The sequence below is a fragment of the Aspergillus heteromorphus genome, assembly GCF_003184545.1.
Source record: "Aspergillus heteromorphus CBS 117.55 chromosome Unknown BO70scaffold_2, whole genome shotgun sequence".
In the NCBI taxonomy this organism is placed as follows: Eukaryota; Fungi; Ascomycota; class Eurotiomycetes; order Eurotiales; family Aspergillaceae; genus Aspergillus; species Aspergillus heteromorphus.
In genome coordinates, this window is record NW_020290407.1 from 1,144,320 (window position 1) to 1,168,041 (window position 23,722).

The following is a 23,722-nucleotide window of genomic DNA, read 5'->3' on the forward strand; positions in this document are numbered from 1 at the left end:
AACGAAATAGAATTTCATGACTACGAAACTTTGCTAATAAAACATGGTCATAATCATTTATTTCAATTGGTAGTCGTGATCAAATGTCTCTGCACTTTTATCTTTCCAGCTTTTGTGCTTTTGCTGTGCCTTTCAGCCCCCATTTTGCCAGAAATCGCTGAAAATGTCCGCCCATACGCCTTTTCGGTTTCTATGCCAGCCCAACCAACCCGAGAAAATCAAAGAAAAAAAAATCGTCCGATAGCCTGATGCACCCTAAACCTCGAGAAATTCGCAGCTCAACTCCAAATAAGTCCAGTTTTGAAGCATCCAGGCTTTTGTTTATTCCCGCTTTTCTGCTTTTCAAATCAAAGTGAATGGCATAATTGGGAGGGGAAAAGAGAAGGAAAAGAAAGAGAGAGAGTGTGTGTGTGTGAATAAAATGAAAATGGAGAAGTGTAACACCAGGTTACTGTCCTTCGAGCCATTTTCATCGGGAGTCCGTGCTAGACTGTTTCGCATGGGTCTTCTTGCGGTTGGAAGCTTCCCATAGCAGTCGCCGGCGCTTCTGCTCGTCGATCTCGAAGATTGATTCTTCTTCAGAACGGCTGTGTAAATTTCCCGACCGAGCGCCAAGGGCACTTGTTGACTTCATCTTCTTGAGGTTTTTGGTTTTTCCAGACTCGCCCAGTTTGCGGAGTTCGCGAGCCAGCCGTTCCAAGGTAGACCCCGATTTGTGTCCCTTGGAGGGAGGGGGAGGAAGGGGCTTCTCCGCGACATCCTCGCAGCTCTTGTTACCATCGCCTCCCAGGATATTCTCCGACGAACCGAAGCTGATGCCCGAATCGACCTTGCGGCCCTTGTGACCACGAGACTGCGATTCCAGTCCCTCAGAGCTGAGCGGGCCAGTCACCGTCATACACTCGTCAATGATATCATTGGCCGATCGAAGGTACTTGTCCAGTGCTTCCCTAACCACAGGCCAGCCGTTCTCTTCTCCGTCGCGTGCACCCTGCGCAATGACCTTGGCCAGGACATCTGGGCCGTTGGCTTCGACGGCGATAATGTATCGGAAGAACCCATCCCGCTGTGATCGCAGAATCTCCACAGTCAGATGCGAAGTGGGAGGAACAGTTGCATCGGTGATAGGTGGGAAGAGTGTGTTGAGCATAGCGCTGCAGGTGGCCTTGTTGAATGGTTCCATCAACATCTCGTTGATCAGGGTCTAGCGAAACAGGTTAGCAATGACCCCGCCCCAACTTATCATCTAGAGTACTCACCCAGCGGCGCAGGCCAACATAGACCTGAGTGTAAAGAGCCTCCACTCGGCGAGCCTGTGCATTGATATTCCCAAGCCAGGCCAGGACGCCCGGGTACTTCTCCGCCAGCTCAGTATTGCCCTGCACGTCCTTGGGCTCCACCCCCAACCGTTGCAGTGCCGCCGCAACCTCCTTTCTGCGACGATTCTCCAGATCCTTCAGATAGTCCAGAGCGGTCAGTGCCTGGGGAAAATCAACCTCTTCCAGCTCAGGAGTAAAGCAACGACGCAGGAACGAGGTGACGAAGCTGGAGGGTAGCGAGCACGGCTGCGAGGGCAAACGAGCGATCTGGTGGGTCAACTGAAATCTGAAATCGGCCGCTGCATCAACCGAGTCCTGGGAGGTGGACGAATTGGATGGCCGATGGAAGGCAGTCTCGGGAGCACGGGTACCGGTCACAGGTGTTCTCGTGGGGTTGCAATTCAGCTCGTACATGGTGCGCAACGGGATCTCATATGTACCTGGATAGCGAAGACAATGGTCAAAAATCCAGGTTAAGGCGGAGCCGTCGGGGGCATCCATCTTTTCCTCGTGACGCGCCATTGTGTGCGGATGATAGAGGGGGAAACGAGAGTCGATGTCGAAAAGAGAGTTGAAATCTTCGAGTCGGCGGGATGCTACGACGATGCCGGGATATAAAAGCCTGTCACCGAATCCAAGCAGACTGGGGCCACTCGGGGAAAAGAAGGCAAGCCAGGGATTTATTTGTGTGTGACGTGATAGAGGTGCAGACAATCAAAGCAGACTAGAGTCACTTGCAATGACGGCTGGCATCAGTTGCGTGTAACCTATGCTTCCATAGCACGGCTGTGCACCTCGAAAAATCGAAGGAAAGGGTCCTTGACTCTCCTTGGCTAGGGAGAGCAGGAGAGGGTCTATCCCTTTCGTATTGGGTGAGAGGGGCAACCGTCCCTGCGGGTGAGACTCGGTTGAATCCGGATGGCAACGATTGGTCGTCCAGTGCTGGGTCGACGCAGTTGGTACTTTTTTTGGTGATCGTTCCAGCTGATTGGGTGTTTTGTTTTCCAAATAGTGGAAGCAAAATAAGGGACAGAGGATGGGGGAACAGATCAAGGGAGCTGATCGACTTGTATGAGCCAAGTCACACAAAGAAGCAATAGTCTCCGGATAAGGTTGCTTTCCAAGCAAACAAAAGGGACGAATCACGTCACAGAAAAGGAGGTGATCGAAGTAGTCGGATGCTGAAACTGTGGCCCCTTTCTCACGGAAGGACCCTTTGAAGCCAAAGAGCGATGAGGCAGCAGCAGGTACGCGGTAGAATTGGCGTTAGAAAGCAATAGCGTCACCGCGAAGTCCTGGTGGAGAATGAGTGTGGACAGTGAGTGGGTAGACAGCGGAGGGGGAACGAGTGAGACACAAGGGCGCGGAAGGGGTCGGAAGTACGTGATCTAGTTGGGATACTAGAGAGAGCCACGGAGCCCAAGGAGAAGATAGGGAGGGAAAGTGTGATTTCTGGAACAAAGGAGGAGCGCCGGGGGGCGTGAGCGAGTGAGCGAGTGAGCGAGGATTTGTAGAGTTGAGAAGACGATGAGGTGAGACTAGACTAAACAGTAGTCTGGGAGGGGAAGACGGAACAGACGGAGCAGCGAAGCATGTCAGTGACTGCAGTGAATGAATGAAAACGCATGTGGTTCTGGACTTTTGCCGCACCCACTTCGGGCCCGCCCCCTCATTGGCGGCCGCCCTCCTGTAGGTACCGGCCTCAATTTGCTGCCCGGCCAGTCAGTGGCGCTGCGTCCACTCCAGGATCGATCGGCCTCATCCCAGTTCCATGGAAGATGGATGTCACCTCCAACCGTTCCGCGTGCCAATCATCGCCCACCCGTCTTAACGGTCCATGGATTGTTTGTTTACACTTTCCACCTATGTCCATCCCCCATGTTACCTATCCAATTGAGTCTCTATCTATCTATGTACTCTGTACCTACTACTACTGTCGTGGGGGTCAGTCAACAGACTCTCGAGCTTGGGAGGCAACCCACATCTGGCTCCTCCGGTCGATTTATTTTTACGCCGACTGACTCACTCCGGGTTGCATGGGAGAGACGCATGGGGGATGCAGGCAATGTCCAGCCCGAGTTCCGCGTAACCAGCTTCCGGGCCCCAGCTGCTGGATTTAGACCGTCCGGAGCCTCGGAGGAGCAAACCCCTTCGTGGTCAGCACGAACTAAAACCCCTCCCCCCCAGCGGGCCCCAGGGGCCCAGGAGGGCTTAGGCCGTCGATACTCCGTAATTGGGCCGAATCCGGTGGGTGTCTGGAAATTCAAAATTGAGCCCAGGCGCTCCTTCTGGTGGCTGTGGGGGTCTCGATCTTTCGCCGCACAAATCAGACCGAATTTGCAACGCTTCTTGCGGGTAGCCTCGGTCAGTCGATGGAAGACGGCTTGATCAATCACACGGATACCCCTCAGAATCAATCAACAGTCTGACACCGGACAAGATAGAGGAGGAACCAGCAACCGAAGTCCGACCCGTTGCTGGTCTCCCACGGTCGAACTCTCCGTGCCTGTCATTTGGGGTGTCAGTCCGTTCCAGGAGGATCCGCACGCGTTTTCGGGGACACTCCGGTGGGGCTTGATTCAGGACACGCAATCTATCTCAGCCTCTCAGGAGAGTCAGGACCACCTCCCACGAGTCCCACGGAGCCTCCAGGCGTTGGTCAATGGTGACTGGCGAGAGATTGGCGAGATGAGGGCACCTGCTAGCTACGGGCTATCTACGGGCTGGATACGTAAGGACTATGGAGCTGTCTAGCTGGCTCACGGATCGCCCGCTCGGCAATAAATAGAATCGCCAGTGCGTCACTTCGAGGCTCAGTTCCCTATTGCGTACGGCCGTCCACAATATGATTCTGGACGGCATACACATCAGAAACTTAACCAGGACGACAGACAACAGCGTCGTTAGTAGGATGTGTCCTTTCCTTGACCTCATCTTTCCTTCCATTGTTTTACCTGAAACAGACTAACGCGAGTCCGAGAAACAGGCCACGGGCAAAAACTTTCTCCGTATACGGAGTATAAAACCTCTCGCGTCGTGACATGATTGCATCGCATGTTTTCGTTATAATCGATTGACTTTCGATTAATCAATTGCCAATGGAGGAAAGTTCTGTCCGGCAAGTTCTAGTTTACATCATGCAGATCAGCCTCCGACTAGATACCGCGGCTTGATCGGCCGGACCGCAGTCAATAGTACTGAGAGGCGACTGACGGGAAGTCCGTAGAAACATCGGATATCCGCAACGTCATGGGAGATAGGGAGAGGACGGAGTAGATACATTGGTCGCGTTTCTTTTCTTTCCCTCTGGGCAAAAAAAAAAAAGCAAGAAACAGACGGGAATTCCTGAGAATTGGCCACTGTCCGTGCGACGATCGATCGAAGTCCTACCTCTGCAGGGACAGTGGGATGTGGTCACTACTGATCCACCCCTTTTTGCCCACGAGGGGTGCACTGTCCTGCCCCATTTAGGCTGCAGGGAAACAAAAAGCAAGAAGGACAAGGTCACAGAAGGAGGAAAAGAAAAAAAGCACAATTACTTAACAAAACCCTTCTGTAGCTGCGGGTGATTCAGATGCCTTGCTTATCCCTTTCAGCTGGCGTCCGGGAAGACTGAAGAGCAGAAGATCGTCGATATCACTTCATCCGAGACAGCGATTGATAATGCCGCCCCCTGGTGCTGGGATTCGGCGATCTCTTAGCAATGGTTTCACGGCAGGTGGCTAATCGATAGTCGGGATTGTCTCTCTTGCAGTCGCATAGAAAATCTCTGCCCCCATCCAACCACGATGCGCAAACCACGGAGCAGATAATCAAACGTCCTGCAGCGAAGCCCGTCAGCGCATTTGGCGGGTGATTCTTCAGCCCAATCAAGCAACCTGGTCCTGGTACCTGACCCTGCACATGCTGCAGAAATCACGAACACTCCCGTCAGATCTCACTAATGTCAGCTTGCCTGCACTTCTTCTCCGAAGTGCAGGTGTAACCCAATGCAGCCCATCTTCTACCCGGACCTTGTACACCCCGATTATTGGCCACCGGATGAGATGACCTGCTGCTGGTTGATTCCGCAGCTGAGCTGCACCATCTAGGCAACACTTGCATTTGGGAGTCGGTGAGGCCCAGGAAGGTGATTTGTAGGACAATGCGGTGGCGCCGGCTTCATTTTTCCCGGCCTGCACACTTCATACGAGGATCGGGGATCGGGAACGGACTTTCAAATTCATCGAGCAGAAACAGATATTGCTTCAATACTCTGTACTACTAGCGCAAGTGTTCACCCCCACAACAAACAATTTGCCAACCTTGACTTGGAGTACCGTGTGCAGTCAGACAAGAACCCAAAAGCAGCTGGGCTTTGGTATCTCAAATCACAGATCCATCCTCTTTCTGTGTCATTCCCCAAATCTCTCAACATCATCATCAGCTCTTCCATACAAAACCCAGGCCTGGCATGGCTCAGAAAACCACACAGGCATACATATTCAAAAAAAAAAAACAAGTGCCACCAAGCATATCCAGCAACATAAATCTCATCTCAATTTATCTTCCAGGATATGCCCCAGTCCCTTCGAAAGCAGCAGGTGTTGCAGGCTTTCAAGGCATCGTGAAAGTCTTGTGCTCAGGCATAAACCCAGGCGGCATGCCGAACAGCCCAGCGACTCTGGCGCTCTCCCTCCGCTTGTTCTCAGCAGCCGCATTTTTCCCGATGTAATGGGACGTGGTGCGAAGCAACTCGACCTCGGTGAACTCCTCCGAGTAATCATTGGGCTGGGTATTCGAAGACCCGTCGACCGCGACATCTCCATAAACCGTCTTCCCAATGCAGCGGGACACGATCTCATTCTTAGGAAGAGAAGCATCACCAGCCTCGGCGTAGACGTGATAATGCCAGCGATCGACATCGCGATGAGAGAAGAACGTCCCGGGCTCGTCCAGATCCCTCCAACCCAGACTGGTGCAGCGAAGGCTACCGGAGCTAGAGCAGCCGGGGGATGCGCAAGCGGCGGTCATTATTGGTGCCGGGGCGCTTGGGGGCTGCACAAGGCACGTCTGTGGCGAGATAGCTCTGCTTCCCAGGATAGAGGCATGCAGTTGTCGATGGAGGCCGACGCTGATCATCTGCACCGTGGGTTGGGATTATCAACAACAAGTTCTCACACACAATATATTCAATAATAGCAAGGTTGGCCTTGTTCTTGCTGTCATTTCTGCAAGGAGCGGTCAGTGTCTGCGGGGTGTGGATTTTTTTTCAAACTACTATTTCATAATTGTGTCATGGCCGTGTATCTGCGCAGTATACATGGTTGTACAAAATACTTACCTAGTTGTACTAGTTCGCGACCGAGGGACGGGAATGATATCAAGGTACAGTAGTAGTAGTAGTAGTAGTAGTAGTATTTCTTGTTGAGTATTATTTCAACGGGCTGACTGGCTAGGAATATTTTTGTTTTGTACGGGGCAAATTGGAATGACTTTTTGATCGCATCTGAGGAGAGTTTGTTTGTTGTGCATGGCATAAAATGGCTGTTGGGTTTGGCGTTTGGCGTTAAGGGGGTGTGAGGCCCGAACCGGCCTTGAGCCACCATCGCCATCCAGATACACTTTAGCTACTGCTACCTACTCTTTGAGTCTGGGGAGGGAATACGAGCACAAAGTAAGTTGACGATTTAGCTTTTCTGTCAGATCAATTTCTAGCGCGAGGTGTCACCTGGTTCTCGAACTGGCACATTCAATGATCTGCTTAGTTTTTTTGAAGTGTTTATGTCCACTTGATCTCAGGATATGTTTCGCGGGTCAACCTATTTATTATGCAAACCCCGCAATCACAGGAATCAAACGTCACACTTCAAATCACTCAAAACAAACAACTAGTCGAGCTTCAACTCCTGTACCCATTTCATCCCTCAACCCCACTCTCAATCTACATACCCACCTACTGGGCAGCTATTAATGTTATCCTGCCAATACTTCAGAGCATACTCCGGGATTACCGTCCTCGTCGTGATATTCGCTGGGGTGTAATCGAACGCGCCCGTATCCTTAAAGCCCAGTCTCTTTAACACCGGCGGAATCGCCTTGCTAAGATGACTCGAGAACACGACATCCACAGTGCGAGGGTCATTCCTTGCTAGAAAACCTGCATTAGCTTGGATATAATGGGGATTCTCGATGGGGTCGTATGCAGCGTGAGGCGTGTCGTCTCCATCCCCCGCAGTCCCCAGATCATCGGCCGTTTTATATCCCGGGACGAGTGCGTCATGCGGGAGGACGCGACGGAAGAGCGTTCTCCGCTGGTAGAGCCCGGTTTGGGGATCCATTGCTGCAGCCCATTCGGGGTCGGAAGGATCCAGACATGAAGCGGGGTTGATTGATCGCGACGCTGCAGGATCGCCCAAGGATCGTCTCTCATTCGACATGGAGGGTTTATTCAGTTCGTTTAATAAGCGTGACGCGTACGCGAAAGGAACATCGGGGATGTATTTGAAGGTGTCCTCGTAGGGGATGACAATGTAGGAGTCATCGAGGGTAAACGGGCCCTGGACGAGGTCGTATCGAACTGTCTGATTGTTGAAGATGATTATACGAGCTTGGTCTGCGCGAGTCTCGTTGATGACTATAGCTGACATGACCTTCTGCAGGAGCGTATAGATGTTGCGCTCATGTCCTACTGGCTTACAGGACAAGCAGTAGGTCTTTGGAGCGCAGCCATACCGGTGTGTTATGTTCAAGTTCTCTCGCTCGGCTGTGATGTCGGCGGTGGTATTCAATCCTTCCAAAGTGTCGAATATGTCTTGGGACCCGGTGGCGTGGTATGCGAATGTGAGTCGGTTCCAGTCGAGGTAGCGACGGTCAAGAACGGGGATCGTCGTCGGTGCGGTCATAACCATTTGGTGGTCGTCGCCCGCAAAGCCAGCTTCTTCATCGTCATTAAGAGAGGCATGACAGGTCTTTCTTGGGGCTGGAACACCGCTAGGGGTCCTGGTCCCATTGTAAGTTGATGATTCAATATTACCCAACGCCAGCCATCCGACCGTGTCACAGTATTTCCCAGACTCCAGCGCAGACGACCTTTCACTGAAGCATTTGAAGTCGCGGATATGAGTATGGCCTCCGAACCCCTGAATGGGAACATCAGGACGCCGCTTTCGAATCGCGCCTTGCACCAAGCCAAAAGAACTGGTGTTATATTCATCTTGACGGACCGGATTATGACCAATCAGAACAAACAGGTCGATGGGTTGATAGTCAACAGCGTCCTGAAACCACTTCTCCTGTATCATCTGCGATGCAGGCTGGATCGTAGCATGGACCTTTGCACTGGGTTTCCAGTCGAACATCACCCCGAAAGCCATGATCCGCATCCCTCGCTTCGTCGTGAAGTACCGGTACGGGGCTCCCAGACGCACATTCTCGCCTGTGATGGTTGTGTTGATATTACTCGCCAGGTAGCGGTCGGTGTATACCTTGGTGAACTGCTGGTACGTTTGATTGACGACCACGCTGCTATAGAGCTCATGATTTCCAGGCGCAAGGAGATCATAGTCGATCCTCTTGAAGATGGTATTGGAGTATTCGCCGTTCGGAGTCGTTGCGTCACTGAGACCGTTTCCATCATGCAGGTCACCTACGGTCAGAGCAACTTAATGGAGGTCAATCAATTTCAAAAAGAAGACATGCTTACCAGTATCAATGACCAGAAGATCCACATCCAGGGAGTCTGCCCTTTTGCGCATGTGCTCCACAAAAGACTGGAAGTCGCCCCAGTCGGCACCGAAATTACGCTCCTTGATATGTCCTTCAAGCCACCCATGACTGTCTGTGGTGTGGATAAAGTTGATTTGTCCCCAAGGCAGAGGCGCTTTAGGACCTGTCTCTGCGGTCACATCCCCAGGCTGCATGCGACGGGTGAACCTGGGATATCCCGAGGAGCCTTGGTCTCCGCCACATGATGAACAGGCAGAGGTGGCTGAAATCGACAGGAATGCTGTGAAAAGGAGGGATAGGACTCCCATTTTGGAGGGACTGGCTCCTTAGCTAGTAGGTTCTCTCCAAGGAGTCGTGCCTGGGGAGTGAGAGTATCCAGTGTTTCTGGATACAACATCGAAAGAAGCAGAGATTGAAGAAATGCGAGATGGGAGCTTCTAATGTTCTTTTGCCAGAGCCTTTCGTACTCTGACCGACAGACGAGGCAATGGTAGCATTGTGCTACAGGCTAAGGCGATGGACACATCATATACTGCTTCTGTATCCAGGTGTGATCGATCATCTTCTTGCTCACCTTATACTCAGGTCAAGCTACCTATTCCAAACAGCCGATGAGACATGTATGCGATGGAGATTGAAATATCCGCAAGAGGTAGAGTCCGGAGTATAGAAAACAGAGCTAGCTGATGCAAGACGATCAAGCTACAAGCACCAGACGTAAGTCTTGACTGGTGGTTGCGCTTTCCATCTACAGACCGCAGTTGCTTCTGTGGGTCACCGACTATTTCTCCCTCCGCCATTTGCTGCCATCATGACGCATGAGGATATAGTACGAAAACAGTCATGGAACATGCTGTACACGCGGGTGTTTATTGCCGATAGGCTCTGAAGTGTCAAGACCAAGTGAGCCGAGAAGATTGCGACTCGACTGCACGCCTGCTGCTGCTCATCATGGTCGAGTCGATCAGTGCTTCATGGAGACAGAACATATGATGAATACTAGTATGTGTGACTGAGTTGGCCTGCAGTCTGCATCATCAGCCTGCCTCGATGCTACTACGGAGGTGATTAGTATAATTCTAATATGATATCACGTTCCAAGCCCGATTACTTCAATTGGAATTTGAGAGAAGTAATCAAAGCCATTGTTACGACATATTCAAATATATCCTTTGCATGTGCTGTCGAGCTAACAAGGGTTCCAAGGCTAGGATATGCTTCCCCTCATTCAAGAGGCAGCAGACCATGCATCTGATTTCATGCGTCATTGACAACTAAGAGACTTATGTCAGAGTATTTGAAGGAGCATGACTCTCCGGAGGAATGACTCAGCGGTTTTATGAAATAAGTTCTGATTTTTGGTAGTTCTTCAAGAAATCAAGATTCGGTAGAAGCTGACATGCTGATCAGTATTGAAGACGGAGATAACACCAACGAGGGAAGTAGCAGACGACGGAAGGGGCCGTTGAAGCGGATGCCTTTTGCGGTAAGTCTAGTAATTGATCTTCTACACAGGTTCCTAGATTCGCAGAGTTCACATCCCCGGATCAAAGATAATAAGATCTCTCCAGGGACGATCACGATACTTCTTTTACCATGGGCTCTGACTGGCCTAGATGAATCAATTTATTAAACAAATCCATGGTTGAGATTCATTAAAACTGGGTACAGTACGAAATTTCTAAACCATTGCAATCGCCAGTGGTCGCCTCATTCGCTGCTCAAGGCTTAAACGCAAAGCCAAAATGATACTAGGTACCGCCATCACGGAACATCGGAAATGGAATGACGACACTTTCGACAGAGCAATGGCAGTCGATGTGGACCATGTGGTGGCTTGGGGAATCGGAACTCTGGAATTCATACGGTATTTCGGAATTTGAACTATCAATCCCAACCACGGCTACGGAATACGCAGTACGCAGTCCTCTACGCAGTCCGCAAGGAGCACGTGGCTACAGGAATGTCTTGCGACGCGTCCTTTTAGCTCCACGATAAGACCATTGGGCATGGGAAGTGACGCAATGGGTGATTCTGTTGATAAGCTATTTTTACTGCGATTCTGTGTTGCGAGTCACTTGTTTGGTGGTGCAGATTGTATGTGAAAGAGGGCAAAAGATGACTCTTGAAGGGATAGTCTAGACCGGATCTGTCCAGGTCATCGCACAGACCCAGGTTTCTGTCATGAACCGTGCATCATGCATTACCAGGAGATCGAGTTTCAAGCAATCAGTGGCAAGGATTGGTGAAACACCGCCTCCTCGTTGACGATCCCCCCGAGTTCTCAATCGATGACAGTGCCTGCGGGAAGCTTCGCGGGGAAAGTACAAGCTGTGATCAGCAACACAATGTCTTCCATTACATAAGGAGGCCTGCAGGAATGCTGAGAGGTGGAAAGCGCCGTCTTTACGCACAGTGAGAACCTTGAATGCCTTAGGGCCCTGGATAGGACCAGGGAACTAACTAGGGTGCAGACTGACTCATCCCAAGGCAAGCGTCGTTGATACGCAAATAGAAATTAATGGAAGGGAGCTTGTCCACGAAAAAGGTACCAAGTCATGTCGATCCATGCGATTAAAATTCCGGGAAGCTGATCGCCACTGGGCAAGGGCACTGAGCAAGGCCGGCATCAAGGATAAAAGAAGGGGCGACGCATTCCAGCCCAGCAGTGATTGCGTGGATTAAGTTGGAGCTGACGTTGTGACCTGGCGCTCCACGATTGACAGGCCAGCTCTACATGCTTTACCCACGGTTAGGGTGGGACGGTCCACGGGTTGACGAAGCCTGATAACGACTCGCGCTGTGATGACTCCTATCGCGGCATAATGCTGCGAGTCACCTTGGGACTGGCAATACATAAGGGCCCCTCAGCTCCCATGCTGCTTCCCTCCTACACAACAACGTTTATTTCTGAATGATCACTATCCAAGTTGAACATTATCAACCCAATTGCCTCCTCTGCCAATGTCTTCGGCAGCAGAACTCCTCCAACTGCCCGCGATGGTGCTCCGTCGAGCACCTCGCCTCACTGCCGGCATCTCTCAGATAACCAATCGCCCTGCCATTCCAGGCAAATTGGCCGCCATTTCCCATGGCAAGCTTCGGCGAGAAGCCGAATCCCAAACCCCCGACCTTCGTCGCTGCCTAGGCCACCACAACATCCTCCGCAGATGCGTGAAAGCTGCCCAGGAAGACGATGCGCGATTCATCAAAGAAACATACTACGACGACGAACCAGACGAGGACTTTACTCCGCCGAAGCGCGACTCCGACTTCGTCCATGTCCGGACCCAGATAACCAACGCCGTCAAGGCAATGGTGCGCAACCGCTCCGAAGCCGCCGAGAAAGCCCAAGCCGATGAACTCGTGCGCATGTCAGCGCGCGCTTCAGAGATACCCAATCGTTCCAAACGACGCCAGCGTCTTTCAGCCATGCTCGGGCTTAAGCGCAAGACCTTTCCGCACACTGCAGGACATATGCAGGTACAAGCTGTCGGTTGATTTCATCGACGTGTTTCAAATACCCCCGAACGACCTCACGGGATACGATCTGACATGATCCCACCTTCTTATGCATGTTATGATGTGACGACTATGATTTTGATGTGTATCCGCTTATGATTTTGATGGGTATCCGCGTATACGACCAGCGATGTGCTATATGTCATTTTGTATATAGAATAATCACGAAAGACATTGTACATACTTGAACATATCCGATGTTTCAGCCTGAGTGATGTACATGCTTAACATTCCCACAAGTAGCCACCCACATGGAATTTCTCCAGTAGAAGATTGGCTCTACATCCCTCCCTCGAATAAAGTCATATAATTTGCTCTCAGTCTTTCATGCCATTCCAATTGTGGTTAATCTTTCGTAGTATGCTCTCAGACTAAACAATTATGTAGGGAATTGTCATGATAAAGAAGAAGAATCGCTAATAGACACTTAAAATAGCAAGCCACTGTTTAGAAGCTTCAAAGCCAGGAGCACGTGAGACCGTTTCCAACTGTAGAAAAGCCATATTTATTTCCTCCTCCCCATCCCGGCTTCCTCCTCTTCCTTCCTTGACTCTACACCCCTCCACTCACGTTTTGTCTTTCCCCAGTCACTTCAGTCCTCACCCAGACAGCCATCTACTAACAGTTGCATCGAAGCAAGTGATCTCGGCGCAAGTTTCCCCCATATCCTCTCCACCGCGACTGGCTGGTCACTCTTAACCCCGTCCCGTCGTCCTCGAGACCGAATTGATCAGGCATTCGGTCGATATAATGGTATCCCCAAGAAGGATGGCTTGAAAGATATAGTCAGTCCCTCTGCTATGTAATTTCTACCATTTTATCGAAAGATAACGGAAGGGACTGACAAGCCTGAAGTGGTAGCGTCAGCTTCGGCAACTATTATCACCTGAAATGCCTTACCAATCAATGACCGATTCGCCCCCGGAAAGAGTCCATGATGAGTTGGGAGGCCAGATACTCTCTTTATTGGTGCACAGGCTTTAATCGAGAATTGCAGTATAGCTGGGATTCTGATGGAATAAGATACAATCTATTTGCTACTACGGGCCATGGAGACTGGGTGACGAGACGGATGGGTTTGGCGTGTTGCTGGAGGAGGGGGCTACTATTGGGTTTGAACGATGGTTCAGTCGGATATTATTCTGTGGGTGAGTTATTGCAGCTTGATGATGGTTATTTGTGTGGCGATGCTAATGGTGGCTTGTAGGCTGTGGTGGGGGATCAATAGGATAACTGGGTAAGAGGTTGAAGGCCGATTCGTCCTCACATTGAATTGTGCAGGATGAGGCAATATTGCAAGGCGGCTTCAAGGCTCAAGTAGACAAGGTATCACGCCATGTGGATCAATTACCGTGCAAACTAAAATGATATACCTGCTCATGGTGGGGATCCGGCCATCAGCTAAGGATGGGAGCTCCATTGCTGCCCTAGTGCTACCACGGACCTCCAATGAATGAACACTCCCCTCCGCAGACGCCAGCACATCAAGCTATCACTCCACTCGAAGATGAAACATGGCATCCGCAATGACTCAGGCGGTGATTTCTACCTTACCTACATCGCATCTTCGGGTTTCATGGGGGAAACGCGATACCCACCTTGATGTGTTGCGCCGTGATTGGCTATATGTTTCAAATGGGTGAACAGCTCATAAGGTACAAACGAGGGTCTCGTGGGAGTTGACAGGGTATATACAAGCATCAGGCAGGCTATATCTGCGGTGCCCCCTCTTGGAATTCTCCGTCGGTTGGATTTTCAATTGCTGACACCCGAGAATCTGTACCCCTCGTTTGCGACCGTTGGGCTTCGATCCTGGATTGCTACGGAGCATAGCACTTGCGTCGAGTCGAGTCGAATCAGTGACATCGGCTAAGGTAACTGACAAACGACATGGCGGTTAACGGCAGCGCAAGTTATGGCCCTAAGCTTGACTTTGACGATGATACCATCGATGTGGACGAGTACGAGCAGCCAGAGCTATCGTGAGTCGCTCTCTTCCCCTGTCAAGTTTGCTCTTACGAGCCCTCTCTGCGTGACAGGCCCTACGAAACGCGCCTCGTCGTCGTCTTGATGGGTCCCAGCGAGCGCAAATACTCCATCCCAGAATACTACCTCAAACAGTCGCCCGTGTTCGCGGACATCCTAAGCACATACCCCAGTTTCATCACCCGAACAACGCCCTGCATCGCGCTCCCTGATATCGACGACGATATCACGCATACCATGGTCCACTATCTCCACACAGGCACATACCAGACCCTCCGACAAGGCGGTGACTGGACGAAAACCGAATACAGACGGAGTGTGCTTGCGTACGCCGCGGCTTCGAAGTACGAACTCCGGGGTCTGCTGACTCTCGCGAAGAAATACATGCAGAAGCTCGACAAGAACCTGTCCATTTTCGACGTGTTGAGCGTCGCAAGGAAGGCCTTCACAAAGATCCCGGATTACGACCAGTGGTTTTTCTCCACTTACGTGAAGAGCAGACTCAATGCTGCCTTCGATGAAGACGAGGACTTGTTCGAGAGTCCCCGGTTCCAGTACCTCCTCAGCGCTGAGCCCGGCTTCGTCACGTGCCTGGTGCAGGCGATGGTAGCGATCTATGAGGCGAAGCTATCGGAGCTGAAGAAGCTCCCCCGGGTAAATGGTGTGCATGTCGAGGACGCGGAAAACGGTTCCGATGACCACGGTTATGCTGATGAAGAGATAACCAGTCCTAGGAGAGGATACAACAAAGCAGTGATATTCATCGAAGATGCCGTGTCCGACAGGCCTCTCTCAGAGGGACCCGTTTCCGAGTTATACGCCGAGTCCATCCCGGACGACAGCGGTCCCATGGAGGCCTTTCCTCAGTTGAGCAACGATACATACGTTCCCGAAGAACCCGTGGATGAGAGATTCATCCCCGCTGAAGACCCGATCGCCGAGGAACCCATCCCTGAAGCTCAAGCCGAAGAGCCCGAGAACGCGTCGTTGAGTGACCGTTGGACATGGCGGAACTGGTCAAGCAAAGAGAGGGATTGGGCATATAAGAGCGTCCCCGAACCGGCACCCGAGCCAGCCATCCCCGAGGAGCCAACCCCAGGACAATACCCCGAGGAACCCGCACCAGTGCCAGAATATCCCGAGATCCAGCGGACCGCCACGGAAGAGACAGGGACTGAAACCCCCCCCGCCGACAACGGAAAGAAGCTGGGGAAGAAGAGCCGGAAGAAGAAGATGCGGTCGTTGTTTTCTTCCGCGGAGGAGTCGATCAAGGCCGAGCCACAGGCTGCGTACTAGAACCGGGGAAATTGTATAATTAGATAGACGGAGTAATGATGTGATGATTTTCTTGCCTGCTGTTCGAGAGCGAACAACGCGAACATGAGCAACACAAACAAAACAAACAGTCTCTGCAAACACAGCAAACACCAACACTATCGATAAGCCCGATAAGCCCGATCGAGCCAACCACGCTAACCCAATCCAGACAGCCCAGTCCATCATTTCATCGCAACTTTCTCTCCGCAGTCCGCAGTATAACTACACCACCCACACCCACCCTACAACTCCCCCTCACTGCCAACCTCCCCCTCAAAGCCTCCTACCCCAGGAGCCCCGAACAAAAATGGCCCCGACACCACTCACCAAATCGCTCAAATTCGAGAAGAAAAACCAACTCATGCCGAAACTCCCCAAACGTACGCTTTCCCCCCCTCCCCCCCTCCCCCCTTGGAAAGCAAACCCCCTCTCCACCAACTAACACCTACTTTGTTTTTATGTCTCCATCCAGACGCCAAAATCCAAAAGCGCCCCATCCCCCACCCCGCCACAGCATCGCCGTACTCCGGCCCATCGAGCCCCAAGACCCTCTACGTTTCGTCCAGCTCGCCGACGATGAGCGTGATCAAGCGCGTGCAGAAGTATCTCCGGGTGGCGGAGAATCGCGCGACGGCGAATTTGTTGAAGGGGGGCGGTGGGAAGAAAGGGGGGAAGGGGAATGTGGATGCGTTGTTGGCGAGGGGGGCGGGAGGGGAAGATGGAGAGGGATTGGGATTGGGGAAGGAGGAAGTGCTGGTGAAGGCGACGGGGAGGGCGATGGAGAGGGCGTTGAAGGTGGGGAAGTGGTTTGAGAGGGAGGAGAGAGGGGGGAGTATCGGGTTAGAGTGAAGACGGGGAGTGTGCTTGTTGTTGATGATGTTGATGTTGATGATGTTGAGGCTGAGGGGGAGGCTGAAGGGGAGGGGGAGGGGGAGAAGAAGAAGAAGAAGGAGGAGGAGGAGGGCGAGGAGGGACAAGGGGACAAAGTGGACGGAGAAGGAGGGTTGTCGAAGTCGGCGGCGAAGAAGAGGAAGAAGAAGGCTGCTGCGGCTGCGGCTGCGGCTGCGGCTGAGGAGACTGAGGTCCCGGAGACGAGAACAAGATGGGTGAATATGGTGGAGGTGGGGATTTCGCTGAGGTGAGAGAGAGCTGGGGGGTTTGTTGGTCGCATCCTATGGTATGTATGATATCATGGAGCCGGTAACCTGCAGATTGCACAGGTCTGGTTGGACTGGTCAGCTGGGCGCATGCATGGCTAGGTATGAGTTTGCATCTACCCGATAATCCGTGGACACCTGTCCGGACTCGGAGAACCCACTCGTGATAGATGAACTAGCTCACTGGCATACTGGTATGGTGGGCTATGGCCTGAATCCTTGCCGTTTCCACAACGCTCGGACTATCTACACTGGTAACAAGGGCGATGGTGCTACGCGTGAGTCTTGAGTCTCAACCTACTGCTACGAGGACAGCAATATCGGGGTCGACTGTCGAAGATGGAACCCCGTGAGATGTGTCCATCCAGCGTCACGATATGGACACGAGTGTGGTAGATCAAAGGAATCGAGGAATGAACGATAATGAGACAAAATCAAACCACGGACAGCTAGACAGCCGTGAATACCAAGAGTATTATACCCCTTCTAATGATATTCCATCGTCCGCTTCGTAAGTAGTATACAATGCCTTTTCATAAAATACACCCGAGACATCACAAACACGATGTCTTATCTGAGCCCGCTTTGAACTCTTTCGAGCGCCCAGCCTCATCAGCGACAGTCGCTACCGGATCTCCAGTATGACCCACTCGATAAGCGGGGATGATTCCACGGCTCCGCGCATAGCTAGATCCTGCCAGTCCCAGTGCTGCAGTTTGAACCATAATATGCATGGCGTATAGATTGTCCTGTACCGTGTATATGAACACGAATCTTCCCAATCAATTACCTCATACTCCCTGCGCATTCTGAAATGCACGGAGCGAAAGGCGTTCCAACTCCATAACAAACCCCTCGAAGACATCGACTTGCTTCACGGGCAAGGTCATTTCGGCCGATAAACGCGCGCGGACATGCCTAGGCACGGAGACTATGAGATGTAGATCATCCCGGCTGCTGTGCGCCACGGGCTTGAGAAGAATGTTGCAGAAAATGTGGCAAATGGCAGTTATAAAATAGGGGAGGCAAAATCTGCACAACGATGATGGATGTTAGCAGTGTACTGGTGGGTGAGTGGGTAGGTGTTTATATTTATTTATTCATGAAGAAAGCGCATACCGCAGGTTATTCCGATCCAGATGGAGGCGATCGTCTAGGAGTTTCTGCAGCAACGAGCGACTTGCTTCGACGCTGATGGCGAGGCTTGATCCCGCTTCGGACGTGTCTTTGTTTTGGACCCAGGAGGAGCAGCGGCCGCTGGCTTGGTGGATCATGGTCATGCAGTAGAGGTATTGGAGTTGAAAGATGGTGTCGGGGGTGCTGAGAGCGTGGGAGTCTCGGTCGTTGAATCGTGGGCGATTGCTGAAGGGGACGGACGATCGCCAGACTTCTAGGGCGTTGTCGAGATCCCGAATTGTGCCGAGTAGCTGGGCGTCTGTCTGGCGCAGGGCGGGCACGGAGTAGAGACCGCGGTAGATCTGGGATTGGAGAACGGCGATGCGTAGGCATGCAACGAACTCTGGAGAGGAGCCCTCGGATGTGTCTGCGGGGAGAGTCAGGTCACAGAGATTGTCGTCGATGCATGGCAGATCGCCAGTCCGCAAGCTGAACTCTTTGTCGAATAGGAAACAGACCCAGAACAGATTTCGGATATGCGAGTCCCGTCTAAATTGCTCCTGATTCGTATAAACTGGAGCAAGGTGGCCCTTTAGATGGATGATGAATCGGTTGGCCGATGACAGCGCTAGTTCGACGAGATGTACATTGCCCAGCATGGCAAAAGAGCAGATGACCTGGAGAAACATGTCAGTAAAATTTCCCTTTAGAGCACATATAGCACTTGCGCCTTTATGTACATGACATCGCCTATTTTTTCCACGATGAAGGCTTGGCCAGAACTCACCAGCATCGCCAATGTCTGTAAACCGTCGATGGTAAAAGAGTCCATAAACATGGAAGGCAGCAATCCAAAAGCCTCGTTAATATAATCTTCCGCATTCATCAAGTCACTTCCAGACACCTGATGAGACATTGATAGACACAGTGCCGTAAACGCATAGACACAGGCCCTAGCACTAGCAGTCCCGGGGGATATGGTGGACGTTCTGCCATGGTAGGCGGCATCAATCGTAGAGTGGAAGAATTCTCGGTTGATGAAGGGAAAGAGCAGGGAGAAGATTTGAGCCTCCCATTCATGAAGTAAATTATGGAGAATGCCCTTGTCCGGGAGCATCAACGGCTGTAAGGCGCCCGAAGAGGCGGCCTCATAGGATACCGATGGCTGGGGAGAAAAATAGGCCTGATCCACGTCTTCCCCGGTGCATGACTTGACCCATTGTTGGCCACTAGGCGAGAAAAAAGGCAGGCCATTGGATGTGCACAGATTTCCGAGAGTATGCCCGGCAACATGCAGATTTGTCTGGGTTCCGAAACCAGGCGCCGATGTAGAGTCATGCAACCTAGATGGTAGGTCTACTTGGACATTGGCTGCAGACAGGTCAGATCAACGTCGTGCTCAAGCAAAAGCTGCAGCCGTGGAAGATCCAAAAGACAGGAGGCGAGCAACATGGCCAAAGAATACCTTTCGGAACGGGCAGACTACTTGGCTGCTGGGACCTGGAGAAGTCTTAGCAACAATTCCAGCCAGTCAGTGGAAGAGCGACGCACTCTAAGCGACGATCGTCAATCCGAGGAGCTCGAGAAGTCTCCCGATTTCGCGTGAAAGTACACGGAAGGTTATGATGATAGCACCAGTTACACTTGGGTGTTGCGGCATCACATCCGATCTAGGCGGCATTAACAGCGGAACTAAGCGGATAGCCGATGGGGCGAGTACTACTACCTTTTTCTTGAAGCACGAGTCGCAGGCGCGGCAGACGCGCTGGCGACGCTTCGCTCGCGGTTTGCCGGTTGACGGTTCCGGATGCATCGACATATGACATGCGGGTCAGGTGGCTTTGTAGGCCAGGGATGTTGAGAAATAATGCATGAATGAATCAATAGTTCGGATGTCGTCAGGGGCCGGTGGCGATCGATGCCTGGGGACGCAAATCACGTGGATCGAAGCCCCGAGAGTAGATGTGAAACCGTCTCAAATAGTGCGGTGATCTACAAGTCGCACAGCCATAGCGTCCTTTCTCGGAGACTGTAATTTCCGGTTCCAATCCGGGGGAGGGTTCGTTGGCAGGCCATCCTTGTAGGAAAAGCACCAGAATGAATAAAGCACGGAGGTGAATGAAAAAAGTATCAAAACAGTCATTCATCGCTTGGCTGAGGAAAAAGTATGCTATGATAGACTAATACACAAAGGCGGGTGAGCCTCACATGACCTGCTTCTGCCCATGAGAAAGAGACATCAACATAGAAAGAAATACCACTGCTGCCAGGGGTTCGTTACTGGAACAGCAGGGTCCCACGGGGAGAGTGATATCTAGGAACAAACAGGAAAGGGAGAGAGGGTCATGCAGGTCATACAAGATGATAACTGCACATAAGAGGGTGGAGAAGAATGGGAATAAAAAGGCAAGAAGAAGAAGAAGAATAAGAAGAAGAAGAAGAAAAATGTAAAGCAACCCACAAAACCAGCGCATAAACCCTGTTCGGCATCGGATCAGAATACACGGAAGAGACAAAACTATAAGATGGAATCAAGGTGGAATGAGAAAAGAAAGATAGGAAGGATCGGAGTAGTCGAAGTGTACCAAGGTCGAATTTTCACAAAGCCTGTATCGAGAGCAGAGGTCGGGTCCAATTGTCCCAATTGAAGCCACAATGCAACAGCTATTTATCCATCTTCTGCCAGCCGTTTAGATAAGCCATCAACCCAACTCCTAAAAGCACAACTCCAAGCATGGACGCAAATGGGCTGGACTGTTCCAGCACATCGTGCCGGTGTGACGTCGCGGTGGTCGTATCAGGTTTGTCGACATCCTTGGAGGGCGACGTAAGGGAGGGCTGTGACTGTTCGGCGCAAACACTGCCTTTCTCTTCGATTGGCCCTGGAGTCTCAGCTGGGATCGAGTCGGGAATTTCCGCATTCTCCTGGACATCGGGAACTGGTTTGTCCTCAAGACGCTCCGCGCGCTCCTGCCGAAGAGTTTCGATCATCTCGGCCAACGATTTCCGGGTCTCAGCAGTCTCATCCTCCGCAGTCTCTGCCCTGTTCTTGAACATCGTGACCTGCTTCTTCATCTCCTCCATTTCATGTATCATCTCCTCCAGACGATGTTGCAAAGTATCTGTCGGGGGTTCGGACTCAGCCTCTTCAGAGCCGGTTGAGACAATTTCGAGTGGCTGCTCGGAATCCGACGTCATGGCTTCTGGTTCTTCCGACGATTCTGTTTGGGGATTATCACGGTCGATATCTGAGTCGCCAGATTGAGAATCCGAAGTGGATCTGGACGAATTTTCTAAGCTCCTGGCCTTCTCTTCCGCAGACTCACGAGCATTCCGCTCCTGGATGAGTAACGCTTCCAGTTCCTTTACCCGAGCGCCTTGGCTATCGATCTCCCTTCTGGCCGATGACAGAGCCTCAATAAGCGATAGAATCTGACTGTTCTCACGTGCGACGGGCGAGTTTGTGCCAAGCTTGCCCTTTTCTGTTTCGACGCGCTTCAAAGGAGAAAGTGCATCGGTCCCGTTTCGCGGCAAGGCGTCTGGCTTTTCGGGCAAAGGTTGCTGCGGTGGGGGCGCCGGAGGGTCGGAGAAACGGGAGAAGGAGTCTACTCGAGGCATCTTCGGTCGCCCGTTGACAGGACGAGATGCATTGGTGTCCGGAGGCGATTGCTTAGCTTTCTCCTTCTCCATGTACCCGGGTTTCATGATATTCGTCAGGAACTCATCCGTTTGTCGAAGCTCTTGCGACTGCTGCTTAGCCTGTTTCATTTCGCTCTGCAGACCGATTAGCTCTAGTCAACAAACATTTGTAGCCGTCGCCGACATACCGTTAGTCGTTTCACGACTTGTTCAATGGATACCGGTGAGTTCCAATAGTTCATCTGACGTTGTTGCTGCAAAGCGTTGAACTGACTGCTCGCCGCGCTTTGTGCGCTGCGGTTGCTCATGTTGCTCCCCGACCGTCCTCGAAGATGCGACAATGGCTGGCTGAGGGGCGAGGGGAGTAATCCGTTCCCAGAGGCAGGGTCCAGATCCCCGAGGGTGAGATCGAGAATATTCGGAATGGAGCTGTATACGCCGGCATGTTCAACTTTCGCCGAAACCTTGTGATGGACAATTGTCTTCTGGTCTTCGCTCACGATGTCTATTCCAAGCTCCAGCGTGTCGTTTTCGCGAAGCTCGTGTGGATCCGATTCGCGATTCTCCGGGGACAGTCGTTGTCCATTGACAAAAGTACCGTTGGACGACTTCACGTCGCGAATCCAGATTTTTCCGCTCTTGTCCGCCCATATCTCAGCGTGTTGTCGGGAGAGGACTTTGGAGTCAAAGTAGCCGTTCAGGGGAGTAGGTACAGTTTTGGCGTTCGTCTGACGGCCAATGCGGAGCACATCCGGGTAGAAGGGTACGTTGATCTGTTTTTTATCAAAGGTGCCGTTGATGGGTAGGAGGGTTAAGATGGCGGGCGGGTCGCCTGGTGGCGCGCTCCCGGCGCGGACGCCATTCTGCTGGGAGGCTTGAAGCATGTGTTGGGACGGAACGATGGAGGATGGCTGATGGATCGCGGTCATAGAAGAAGAGGCTCCGGGACCGGAGGAGAAAGCCGGCACAGACTGGGGGCGGGCGTTGCTCAACCCAGCCACCGGCTCTGATTTTGAACTAGGCCAAACACTCCTCGAAGACTTCTTTTTGGATGACCAGGTAGATGAATCAACGTTGTTCACGGGCCCTGCATTAGAATTCTGCGGCGCAGCAGACACGGTGGAGGTGGATGAGGTGGATGAGGTGGATCCTATGGAAGAGGAGGAATTCGATCTCTGAACGGTCCTTCGCGGTAGAAATGTCCGAGAGACTTCTTCCGCGTCCATCGAAGACAAACCGCCTTGTCCTCCGTTACCAGAGTCGAACCATCCCAAGCGAGACCCCGATTGCACACTAGGTGGTGAAGCCACAGCAGTCATGGAGAAGGATACCGGCAACGTGGTGGAGTATGTGAGATTGGAGGCTAAAGGAGGTCTATATCATGGGCGCTAGTCGTTTCACGGGAATTAAGGGTCGGGGTAGGGATGCGAATAATCCGCGGCTGGATGAGGGTCGCCGCGAGAGCCCGTCGCAACGGACTCCAAGGGCACAGGGTGTGTAGCGATGATGGCGCGCCGAAATCACAGAAGATCGCTCCGTTCGGCTGGTGAGAGAAGGTCACGTTAGCAATTGTCCGGACGACCCCAGATAAATATCGAGCCCCTTCCGCATCGACGCAACCACGGCTGGCATCGTTCCAAGCCACCCGGCTTTCTAGGTTTGATGGCCAGAGGGTCAGACTTACCACCGAAGGGATAGGATAGGGGCGGTTGGGACCGAAGGGAGGTTTGGGATGGGAAAATAGGAAGGCGGTTCAGACCAAGGAGGCGTGGAGGAGGTCTTGGCCCAAGCCGAGGAGCGAGGAAGTACTAGCGACCGGGAAAAGGATGACGGACGCTCAGGACGGCACTACCGCCCTAACGAGAGGTCGACGCACTAAATTCAAACGATTCAACGCAATAATCTCATGAAGGAACCGCCAACTCTGGCGGGACTGAGAGAGAAGACCCGATCAGCTCA

General features: G+C 52.0%; 8 protein-coding genes across 8 annotated transcripts; 3 read left to right on the forward strand and 5 right to left on the reverse strand.

Annotated features, from left to right (window-relative positions):
- Positions 1–359: 359 nt before the first annotated feature.
- On the reverse strand, positions 360–2,213 carry BO70DRAFT_83072 (uncharacterized protein). The gene is made up of 2 exons (XM_025548760.1): positions 1,260–2,213; positions 360–1,204 (listed from the first exon to the last, which is right to left on the reverse strand). Exons 1-2 carry the CDS (start codon positions 1,839–1,841, stop codon positions 470–472), a joined length of 1,317 nt encoding a protein of 438 aa, XP_025403461.1. The 5' UTR covers positions 1,842–2,213; the 3' UTR covers positions 360–469.
- Positions 2,214–5,915: 3,702 nt separating this feature from the next.
- Positions 5,916–9,334, reverse strand: BO70DRAFT_392685 (Metallo-dependent phosphatase; the record flags this gene model as incomplete). The annotated part of the gene is made up of 4 exons (XM_025546301.1): positions 5,916–6,440; positions 6,484–6,529; positions 7,302–8,946; positions 9,004–9,334. The coding sequence occupies 4 exons, from the start codon at positions 9,332–9,334 to the stop codon at positions 5,916–5,918; spliced, it is 2,547 nt and encodes an 848-aa protein (XP_025403462.1).
- A 2,656-nt stretch (positions 9,335–11,990) lies between these two features.
- On the forward strand, positions 11,991–12,527 carry BO70DRAFT_392686 (uncharacterized protein; the record flags this gene model as incomplete). The annotated part of the gene is made up of 1 exon (XM_025546302.1): positions 11,991–12,527. The coding sequence occupies one exon, from the start codon at positions 11,991–11,993 to the stop codon at positions 12,525–12,527; it is 537 nt and encodes a 178-aa protein (XP_025403463.1).
- A 1,743-nt stretch (positions 12,528–14,270) lies between these two features.
- BO70DRAFT_358460 (uncharacterized protein) lies at positions 14,271–15,860 on the forward strand. Its single transcript, XM_025542301.1, has one exon. It carries the CDS (start codon positions 14,619–14,621, stop codon positions 15,828–15,830), a length of 1,212 nt encoding a protein of 403 aa, XP_025403464.1. The 5' UTR covers positions 14,271–14,618; the 3' UTR covers positions 15,831–15,860.
- A 298-nt stretch (positions 15,861–16,158) lies between these two features.
- BO70DRAFT_410666 (ribonuclease P subunit p20 family protein) lies at positions 16,159–17,462 on the forward strand (the record flags this gene model as incomplete). Its single annotated transcript, XM_025547263.1, has 3 exons — positions 16,159–16,231; positions 16,324–16,646; positions 16,751–17,462. 3 exons carry the CDS (start codon positions 16,159–16,161, stop codon positions 16,991–16,993), a joined length of 639 nt encoding a protein of 212 aa, XP_025403465.1. The 3' UTR covers positions 16,994–17,462.
- Positions 17,463–17,799: 337 nt separating this feature from the next.
- BO70DRAFT_283164 (fungal specific transcription factor domain-containing protein) lies at positions 17,800–19,487 on the reverse strand (the record flags this gene model as incomplete). Its single annotated transcript, XM_025539077.1, has 3 exons — positions 17,800–18,040; positions 18,128–18,801; positions 18,912–19,487. Coding segments are annotated over 3 exons (1,491 nt in total), but the record flags the coding sequence as incomplete, so codon positions are not given.
- A 720-nt stretch (positions 19,488–20,207) lies between these two features.
- Positions 20,208–20,728, reverse strand: BO70DRAFT_83212 (uncharacterized protein). The gene has a single exon (XM_025548762.1). It carries the CDS (start codon positions 20,596–20,598, stop codon positions 20,329–20,331), a length of 270 nt encoding a protein of 89 aa, XP_025403467.1. The 5' UTR covers positions 20,599–20,728; the 3' UTR covers positions 20,208–20,328.
- Positions 20,729–20,788: 60 nt separating this feature from the next.
- Positions 20,789–23,082, reverse strand: BO70DRAFT_284218 (putative cytoplasm to vacuole targeting Vps64; the record flags this gene model as incomplete). The annotated part of the gene is made up of 3 exons (XM_025539121.1): positions 20,789–20,878; positions 21,056–21,898; positions 21,952–23,082. The coding sequence occupies 3 exons, from the start codon at positions 23,080–23,082 to the stop codon at positions 20,789–20,791; spliced, it is 2,064 nt and encodes a 687-aa protein (XP_025403468.1).
- Between the last annotated feature and the right edge of the window lie 640 nt (positions 23,083–23,722).

What these genes read in the sequence shown, in the direction of transcription:
- BO70DRAFT_83212 (XM_025548762.1), bottom strand. Translation starts at nt 20,598, where the DNA reads ATGCGCTGGTTTTGTGGGTTGCTTTACATTTTTCTTCTTCTTCTTCTT.
- BO70DRAFT_83072 (XM_025548760.1), bottom strand. Translation starts at nt 1,841, where the DNA reads ATGGCGCGTCACGAGGAAAAGATGGATGCCCCCGACGGCTCCGCCTTA. An exon ending in ATGTTGGCCTGCGCCGCTGG is followed by an intron (nt 1,205 to 1,259) that starts GTGAGTACTCTA and finishes CTGTTTCGCTAG; the next exon opens with ACCCTGATCAACGAGATGTT.
- BO70DRAFT_358460 (XM_025542301.1), top strand. Translation starts at nt 14,619, where the DNA reads ATGGGTCCCAGCGAGCGCAAATACTCCATCCCAGAATACTACCTCAAA.